This window comes from Nomascus leucogenys, chromosome 10, assembly GCF_006542625.1.
Source record: "Nomascus leucogenys isolate Asia chromosome 10, Asia_NLE_v1, whole genome shotgun sequence".
NCBI classification, from domain to species: Eukaryota; Metazoa; Chordata; class Mammalia; order Primates; family Hylobatidae; genus Nomascus; species Nomascus leucogenys.
In genome coordinates, this window is record NC_044390.1 from 1457697 (window position 1) to 1467731 (window position 10035).

Consider the following 10035-nt stretch of genomic DNA (forward strand, 5'->3'; position numbering starts at 1 on the left):
CAGGCTGGCCTCGAATTCCTGAACTCAAGTGTTTCGGCTGCCTTGGCCTTCCAAAGTGCTGGAATTACAGGCGTGAGCCACCGTGCCTGACCTGAAAGTAGGCAAGAGTTTTCAAGAAGAATGAAGTCACCATCTCCAGAGGTGGAAGGTGGGGGTAGCAGGGAGAACAACCTTGGGCAGCTCTCATGGGAAAGAGTTCCCACAAGAAATAAAGATTCTACCCAGTCACATAATAACTCACACAACTATGAAGAGCTGGTATGAAATGATTCAGCTTTTATTAATTAGCATCTTACATCTTAAAAGAGAAAAAAATAAAGACAAATGAGGTGGCAGAGCCAGGAGAGCTTCCTGAACACACACAAAGTAACAGAGGCAGACAGGGCTCAGGAAGCCATCTGAGCACAGGGAGGCAGCACCCTTCGGGAGTGGGCCTGAACCCAGGGGTGCTTCAGGATCTGGGCCAGGGGTAGTCGCTCCAAGGGCTGGTATCTGAGAAGCTTGGAAATCAAGTCCCGGGCCCCCAGAGGCATTGATAGCGGAAACCTCACATCTACCTGATGAGGCCAGGAAAGAAGAAAGGGAAGTCTGGTTAATTTCTTTGGTCAATGTCCTCTCTCTTCTTTGAGCCTTGTTAAGGTGCTGTTCTGGACCACAGCAGACAACCCTGTGTGTGTGTGCCCCAGTTCCCATGGCCCAGCAGCCATCACTGACCAGCTCCCCCATGAATGCCCAAAGGTGACTGTCCTACCTTGAGGATGCGTCTGTAAGTCTCACTGTGGGAAGTGCTCTCAAAGGGTGGATATCCCACCAGCAGCTCATAGCAGAGCACTCCAATGCACCACAAATCCACCTTTTCATCATATGTTCTCCCCTCAATCATTTCTGGGGGCAAGTAGTCCAGTGTCCCACACATTGTCTTCCTCCTAGAGGAAGGCAGAAAAGGGAGTAAGTAGAGGCCCAGGATGAGGGAAATTCTCCTTCCCCAGCTTTCACTGAGATGTGGAGACCCTAGGACACCTGGAAAGTCCCTCCCAAGCACAGGAGTTTGGAGAGACAAATTTTTAATATGGATCAAGGTTTGGAGAAGTACTGGGACCTACTATTAATAAATCCATATTTTGGAATTATTCATACAGTGATTTAGCTCATGCTCCAGAATGTTTTCACAAGAATATTCTCAGCGTCAAGAAAGATCTAGAACAAACTGATGGTGTATCAATGAGAACCAAGTAAATAAATTATGGTAAGAAAATTTCTGTATGAAAATTATTCACACAGAAAAATGCACTCCTTTGGAATTGTGGAGCAATGACTTTATTTACATGCAAACTTACTGGTATAGTTATATATTAACAAAGATCAGAAATAAAAGGTTTGATTGGACCACATTATTTAAATCTACAAATACATATCAAGAATATGTGTTTGAAAACGGCAGCATTGGCCAGGCGTGGTGGCTCATGCCTATAATCCCAGCAATTTGGGAGGCCGAGGCAGGCAGATTACCTGAGGTCAGGAGTTGGAGACCAGCCTGACCAACATGGTGAAACCCGTCTTTACTAAAAATACAAAATCAGCCGGGTGTGGTGGCCCATGCCTGTAATCCCAGCTACTTGGGAGGCTGAGGCAGGAGAATTGCTTGAACCTGGGAGGTGGAGGTTGCAGTGAGCTGAGACCACACCATTGCAATCTAGCCTGGGCAACAAGAGCAAAACTCTGTCTCAAAGAAGAAAAGAAAAGAAAAAGGCAGTAGTTCAGCCAGGTGTGGTGGCTGATGCCTGTAATCCCAGCACTTTGGGAGGCCAAGGTGGGCGGATCACCTGGGGTCAGGAGTTCGAGACTAGCCTGGCCAACATAGCAAAACCCCGTCTCTACTAAAAATACAAAAATTAGCCGGGTGTGGTGGCACATGTCTGTTATCCCAGCTACTTGGGAGACTGAGGCAGGAGAACCACTTTAACCTGGGAGACCGAGATTGTGCCCCTGCACTCCAGCCTGGGTGAAAGAATGAGACTCCGTCTCAAAAAAAAAAAAAAAAGAAAAAAAGAAAAGAAAAAGGCAGTATTCCAATACAAACCCGAAGTTCGTATCTAGGTTTTACACATGGACACATGAAATACATTAAATTGGGTCATTCCTAACTGGTACTCAGAACTCACCGTACCACCACCACCTGACCTACCTCAGGGAGGGGGTGTGCACAGACCAGCCAAAATCTGCAATCTTCACCTCACCCCTGAACCCCAGCAGCAGGTTCTCTGGCTTAATATCTCTGTGAATCACTTTCTTGTCATGGCAGTAGGTCAGGGCATCTGCCAACTCCTCTATTATCTGTGGGTGCAAAGAAAAGTCACCCTGGAAGTGAAGCCTGCCACAATTTGCATCTGAGGTGGAACACTTATCATGAATTGTATGATTACAGTGGAATCTTTTTGGTCCGGCAACTCCATTTCCTCCTTTTCAAATTGCACCAGTTACTGGTGTGTGGGGTGTGGATTTCCTCTCCTTTTTATGTGGTCTTATAGGATGGATGGTAACATGGACACAGATCCTCCCTGTTGTCCTAGCACAGCAAGTAGCCAGACACAGAACCTACACTGAGCCACTCAGATGATCTCTCACAGGACTTGAGGCCCGAGGAAGTGAAACAGAAACAGGAGGAAAGATGGAAGACCACTCATCCTGACAGAGCAAGCTGATTGGACCATTGCTGCTGGGAAAATCATTGCCATGGTTCCCTTTCCAGAACCCTCTAGAAATCTCTTTGTACCTATCTCTAAGCCAGTTCTAGCTATTTATTCAGTGAACTCCTTCACAGCCTTTCAATATGTTTCTTTACATAAGGCAGTGGAGTTAGATTCTGTTGCTTACAACCAAAGAATCCAAACCTATACACAGTACTTATTAATACTCTGGAGATACAATGAGGTTAATTAGGGTATCCAAGGATGAAGCTGTAGAACATATGTGCCATTATATTAAATTTACACAATAAAATTCAGAAGTAAACTTTTCAAAAGGCAATCCGGACCCTCCTGACAGCCACAAACAGAGCTCCCACCAGCCCACAATAAACTCAGAGACCCCAGAGCTTCCAGTCCCCCACCTCACCGTGGCTGTGCGCTGTTCATCTAATTTCTCGCTTTTTTGCAGCTCCTTGTAGAGCTCACCCCTTGGAGCATATTCCAGAATCAGGTATACCCGGCGTGCATCATGGAAATAGTTATACAGGCGCAGGATATTGGGGTGTCTGAAGGATCAATGTTGGAAGAGTCAGATTTCTCCCTGAGGCCTATCATACGATGCCACTGTCACTGCCTGTTCACACAAGTGGCAAATTATGCTGGGACCAGAATAACAACAGCCCTATCTGGGAGCAAGTGAGGGGAGAACAGAGAACAGGAACCAGGATTCGAGTGTCTGACCCAGGGTAGGAGGTAGTGTAAATGGAATGAACTGCAGAGAAAAGTCTTCAAGGTAGAAGTGAAGGGTTTACTTGGGGTTAGTATTTGGAGAAAATGCTGGGCTCAGACGTCAAAGATGAAAGAGGAAGCAGAGATTGTCCTTACTGTAGATGCGCCTGGATCTCAATTTCCCGGCGCAGCTGGTGCTCCAGTCCTTCCTTCTCTATCTGCGACTTAAAGAGAACCTTCAGGGCCACAATGAAATGGCTTTCCTTAAGCCGAGCCAGGTACACATTCCCAAATTTCCCCTTGCCCAGGGGACGCCCGATTTCAAAGTCATCGATTGTGAGGCGCCGCCTGACAGGAGAGGAAGAAAAGACCCTCAGCTTGGGAGGTAGGGTAGGTGGAGGGAAAGTCAGGGACGCCAATGCTCCCCTTCCTCTTTCACTGTATCCTTCCTCTGCCGCTTTCCCTTCTCACACCGGCCCAGCCCTATGTTCCTCATGACAGTAGTTCTCGGTCCCAGGAGCCAGCAAGCCCACACACCCAGCCTGTCCTTCATCCCCACGTCCCACCTCTCTTCCTTTTCCAGATACCAAACCCAAGGGACTCACATGGCTGGGCTGCTGGGCTGCTGGGCTGTTTGGCTTGCTGTAGCCGCTGAAAGAGAGGAGGAGGAGGGAGACAGGAAGGGAGAGGGGAAGGAAGGAGAAGGGGAGAGAAAGAGAGGGGAGAACAGTAGAGAAGGGAAGAGGGAGCGAGAGGTGAGGGGAAGAAGGGGAGGAGAGAAAGAGAGGGAAGGGGAAGGCAAGGGGAGGGAAGGCGGGGAGAGAGGGAGAGAGTAAGGGGAAGAAGAGTAAGGTAAGGGAGGGAGGAGGGGGAGGTGAAGAAGAGGCAGAGAGAAAGGAAGAGGAGGGGAGGGAGAGGTGAGAGAAAGAATGGGAGAGAAGGGAGTGGGGGAGAGAGAAGGGAGGGAGTGGGGAGGAAAAGAGAGGGTTGGGGAGGAGGAGAGGGAGGGGAGATGTCACCAGATGTGTCTAATGCGCACCCGACCCCTGGCCCAGTCCCCAGCCTTCCCCGCGTCCTTTCTCTGGCGCTGGCTCTCACACGCTTCGCCTGCAGGCTGAGCTTTGCCCAGCTGCACCACAGCTCTGGGGGAGCTCATGGGGAGAAGAGGTGAGGGCGCAGACACCTTCCTGAGCCCTCTGGATGGCTGTTCCAGTTCACAGGGTCCTGAAAGGGGTTGGGGGTCACTTTCTGGCTGAGGTCTCAGAGGTACACAGGCTGCAGGATCCGCGGCGTCGTGAGCAGTCGTGGCTGCGCGGCCTTCTTTTATACCCGGCACCGCCCGCTTAGCGAGGTACTTCCTGGCTGACTCCCATTGGCTGAAATTCCTGACGCCATCGGAAGTGCGCCCAATAGAAAAGACAGAAATGGGGGCCTCCGCCCAGGGTCCCCGTGTCGGGGCGGAACTGGAGTGCTGCGGCCCGGGCTGAAAGCCAGGGCCAGGAGTGAGGCCCGAGAAGGAAGGAGACAGAGGGTGTGGAGAGGCGGTGATGGGAGCAGGCCAGAGGGAATGAACAACGCATACACCCACGGGGTGCGCATGCATCAACTAGGAAAGAGCCGCAATGCACGTGGGAATGAACAGACGCCCACTCCTGACGTGCTGGAGCCTCGTGTAGCCCGTGACCCTAAACCACTTCCCACCTTGTGCAGCCCGCGACCCCAAAACCACCTTGCTTCAAGGTCACGTCCAATTCAAGCCACTCTCCAGGGTCACCGCGATGGGGCTCCCTGAAGCCTGTGGCTGTGCCTGCTCACAGCCAGGACGCCACAAGCCCAGCTCACTTGCCCTTCTCCTCCCACTCGCCAAATATTTGTTGGACCCTGTAATCAGTTTGTGGTTTTGGCCTCACATCATAAAATCAGCCCCAATGTATTTATTTGTTTAGCAAACACGCAAGTTTCAAAAACTTTAAAATTGAATTCTTTTAGACAGGGAACATATCTTGCAGAAATATAATTGAAGGCCTGGCGTGGTGGCTCACGCCTGTAATTCCAGCACTTTGGGAGGCCTAGGCGGGCGAAAACTTGAGGTTAGCAGTTCGAGACCACCCTGGCCAACAGGGCGAAACCCCGTCTCTATTACAAAAATTAGCCGAGTGTGGTGGCGCATGCCTGTAATCCCACCTACTAGAGAGGCTGAGGCAAGAGAATCGCTTGAACCCGGGAGGCAGAGATTGCAGTGAGCCAAGATCATGCCACTGCACACTCCAGCCTGGGTGACACAAGGAGACCGAGACTCTGTCTCAAAATTAAAAAAAAAAAAAAAAACCAAAACAAAAAACCCAAAAACAAAAAAGCTCCAGTCTCAAAATGTTTGGGGAGACCTATTTGAGTAATAAAACTCCGGTCTCTCATTTAGCTAGATTGATGTGAATTAAACCCTTTATTGCAATTATCCTGTCTTGATAAGTCGACTCTATCTGGGGAGCAGGGAAAATAATGAACCCATTAGGTGGTTACAATAGGTGGACCAGGGTAATGGCGCTTAGCTCAGGCCAACCATTCCCTTCTCAGAGGCTTCCTAAACCTGTCTTTGTTTGTTTGTTTATTGAGACGGAGTCTTGCTCTGTCACCCAGGCTGGAGTGCAGTGGCTCGAACTCAGCTCATGCAACCTCCGCCTCCTAGGTTCAAACATTTCTCCTACCTCAGCCTCCTGAGTAGCTGGGATTACAGGCACCTGCCACCACGCCTGGCTAATTTTTGTATTTTTAGTAGAGACAGGGTTTCACCATGTTGGCCAGGCTGGTCTCGAACTCCTGACCTCAGGTGATCCGCCCGCCTCGGCTTCCCAAAATACTGGGATTACAGGTGTGAGCCACTGCACCCAGCCCCAAACCTGTCAATTTAAAACAGCCCCCACTACAACGTCATCCCGTTCTGTTTTTGTTTAGGTAACTCATACCATGTGAAAGTGCTGTTTTATATATGTGTATATTGTTAATATGCATTCCTGTACTTGAGGATATTATTTATTTTTTTGAGATGTGCTTTCACTCTGTCGCCCAGGCTGGAGTACAGTGGTGCGATCTCGGCTCACTGCAACCTCTGCCTCCCAGGTTCAACCAATTCTCCTGCCTCAGACTCCCAAGTAGCTGGGACTACAGGTGCACACCACCACGCCTGGCTAATTTTGGTATTTTTAGTAGAGACAGGGTTTCACCATTTTCGAGGCCAGGCTGGTCTCGAACTCTTGACCACAGATAATCTACCCACTTCAGTCTCCCAAATTGCTAGGATTACAGGCGTGAGCCACTGTCCCTGGCCCTTGGGGACCTTTTAATTCCAACAATCAGTAACTCAAAAACAACAACCACAACCACGAAAGTAAACAATATAGAAGGTTAGAGGGAGGTAGAGTGGTTGGGAAACGTCTAAAAGATAGTTATATCTGAGCATGGACTTGGAGGAATGGAGCATCTGAGGTAACACGGTCTCACAGAGAGAGCACCTAAGACAAGGGAATGAAAGCGGGAGGATCCTGTCGTGTCTGGGGAAGTGCAACAAGGTTAGTATGGCTGCAGCTGAAGATGAACTGAATCAGAGAGATAGATGGACGTGAATTGTATAGTGTCCTGGAGGCCACAGTAAAGGAGGTCATATTTTTATTTTTATTATTATTTTTTATTTTTTATTTTTTTTTTTGAGACGGAGTCTTTCTCTGTCCTCCAGGCTGGAATGCAGTGGCGCGATCTTGGCTCACTGCAAGCTCCGCCTCCCAGGTTCACGCCATTCTCCTGCCTCAGCCTCCCTAGTAGCTGGGACTACAGGTGCCCGCCAACATGCCAAGCTAATTTTTTGTATTTTTAGTGGAGACGGGGTTTCACCATGTTAGCCAGGATGGTCTCGATCTCCTGACCTCGTGATCCGCCCGCCTCGGCCTCCCAAAGTGCTGGGATTACAGGCTTGAGCCACCGCGCCTGGCCTTTTATTTTTATTTTTGAGACAGAGTCTCACTCTGTCACCCAGGCTGGAGTGCAGTGGCACAATCATGGCCCACTACAGCCTCGAACTCCCAGGCTTAAGCAATTCTTCCATCTAAGCCTACCAAGTAGCTGGGACCACAGGTGCATGCCATCACATCCAGCCAATTTTTAAAAATGTATTCTTTGTAAAGATGGGGTCTCACTATATTGCCCAGGCTGGTCTTGAACTCCTGGGCTCAAGCAGTCCTGCCTCAGCCTCCCGAAGTGCTGGGATTACAGGCGCGAGCCACTGCGCCTGGCCCAAGGATGTTGTAATAGGCTCCCCGTGTATTCTAGAATATACCTGGGATTGTATTTAATCAGGCAGGGTGTGACACTCAGATACAGAAGTGATTGTTATGGAGGAAGTTTATAGTAAGAGATCCCTAGAAACAGGAGGCAGAGCACACCACGTGGGTGGGAGCACCAGAGCAGGTTAGAAAGCAGCAGCAGAGGAGAAAGCAAGGCCCAGAGCCTGCGTTGTGTTTTCCACTGGAAAGGCAAGGCAGGGCAGGGGCAGCATAAACAGAATAGGATTTGCTACTGTGAATAATGTTGGCAGGTTTTAGGACACAGGCACGGTCCACAGCTATCTGATATCTGACCCTAGAGTGAATTAGGGCCAACTTCAGGAAGACAACCTCTTGGGGTATCTTGCCTGGTAAGATTTTTATGTCGAAAACCATAGGTAGGTCCTGCTGCACGTTTGACCAGATAATTTATGCTAACAATATGATTCATGGTGGATGCTGGCTTTTGCATGCTGAGGCCCTGGGCCATGCTATATGTTTGTTTTCTGCAAGGGTTGTAGACTGGATATTTGTGGTTATTCATGTGGGTTCTGCATTCCTACCTGAATGACCCTTAATGAAAACTCTAGACATAAAGGCTTGGATGAGCTTCCCTGGCTGGCAGTACTGTGAATGTGTTGCACACAACTTTGCTGGGAGAATTCAGTGTGTCCTTGTGCAACTGCACTGGGAGGGAACACCTGTTAAGTTTGTGCCTGGGCTGGACGCGGTGGCTTGCACCTGTAATCCCAGCACTTTGGGAGGCCAAGGCGGGTGGATCACTTGAAGTCAGGAGTTCCAGACCGGCCTGGCCAACATGGTGAAACCCCATCTCTACTAAAAACACAAAAATCAGCCAGTGTGGTGGCACGTGCCTGTAATCCCAGCTACTCAGGAGGCTGAGGCAGAGGATCACCTGAACCCGGGAGGCAGAGGTTGCAGTGAGCCAAGATTGTGCCACTGCACTCCAGCCTGGGCGACACAGCAAGACTCCATCTCAAAAAAAAGAAAAAGAAAAAAGAAAAAAAATTGTGTCTGGTTTCTCACAGATTTCCTCCTATGTGCCTTTTACCTTTGGTGATCTTGGTCTCTATCCTTTTGCAGTAATAAACTGCAACCATGAGTACAACAGCTTTTCTGGGTTTTGTGTGACTTTCTTTTCTGAATTTTGTTTGACTTTCAGGCAAATCATCGAGCCTGAGGAGGTACTGGGGAGAGAATGTCACATCACCTACAATGTCAAAAACGATTAAGGCTCATTCACCTAACAAATATCTGAATACACACTATTGACTAGAAACTATGCACATGGAACATTAGGAGAAAATCTAGATCAAGGTCTGTGCTTTTTTGAAGCTGGAAATTGAGTTCAGGAGACAGTCATTCAATAACCAAACAAATAGATAATCATGAAAGAATGGGTATGAGCTAGCTGGGTGCTCTAGTGGGCTTCTGTGAAGGTGTGCTCTCTGGGACGAAATGAAGGATACACATTTGCTAACTGGGCAAAGCAGGTGGTGGAAGCTCCATCTCAAGTGGGAAAAGGAAAGGGAAGCATGGAGTGAAACGAGAGAAGTAAGCCTGTATGAGATGAGGGCTGAGGAAGTAAGTTTTAGTGTGTGTTCAGTAAAGTAGGTAGCTGAACCCAAGAGTGCAGATGAGGCCTGGGGAGAGACCAGTAAGAGAAAAAAGAGGCCTGGGACAAAGCCTTAGAAATGTCAACACTGGTCAGGCGCGGTGGCTCATGCCTGTAAGCCCAGCCCTTTGGGAGGCCGAGGCAGGCGGATCATCTGAGGTCAGGAGTTAAAGACCAGCCTGGCCCACATGGTGAAACCGTCTCTACAAAAACACAAAAATTAGCCAGGCATAATGGCAGGTGCTTGTATGCCAGCTACTCAGGGGGCAGAAGCGGGAGAATCACTTGAACTTGGGAGGCGGAGGATGCAGTGAGCCAAGATCACGCCATTGCACTTCAGCCCGGAGACAGAGCAAGACTCTGTCTCAAAAAGAAAAAAAAAAAAAGGAAAGAAATTTCAACACCGAATGGCTGGATGCATGTGGATGCACCAACATGAAAGGGGAAAAGGAGTGAGGGGGTGCAGGGGAGAAAACCAGAAGCATAACCTTACAGAATCCAAGAGTACATCTGGAGAAAGGAGTGGACAACAACAGTTTCAAGTCCTGTCCATAGCCCAGAAAAGCCAAGGACTTAGGATTCGTAAACAGGGAGCCACTGCTGACCTTCACCAGAGTGGTAAAAAGCGTGGTGCTGTAGCCGGGGAGTTTACAAGAAGAGGGGAGGTGCG

The 10035-nt window shown here is 49.1% G+C and overlaps 1 protein-coding gene across 1 annotated transcript; it reads right to left on the reverse strand.

Moving 5' to 3' along the window:
* Positions 1-256: 256 nt before the first annotated feature.
* AURKC (aurora kinase C) lies at positions 257-5479 on the reverse strand. The gene is made up of 7 exons (XM_012500284.2): positions 4515-5479; positions 4022-4067; positions 3573-3764; positions 3115-3253; positions 2186-2334; positions 752-926; positions 257-557 (listed from the first exon to the last, which is right to left on the reverse strand). Exons 1-7 carry the CDS (start codon positions 5017-5019, stop codon positions 387-389), a joined length of 1377 nt encoding a protein of 458 aa, XP_012355738.1. The 5' UTR covers positions 5020-5479; the 3' UTR covers positions 257-386.
* Positions 5480-10035: the final 4556 nt, after the last annotated feature.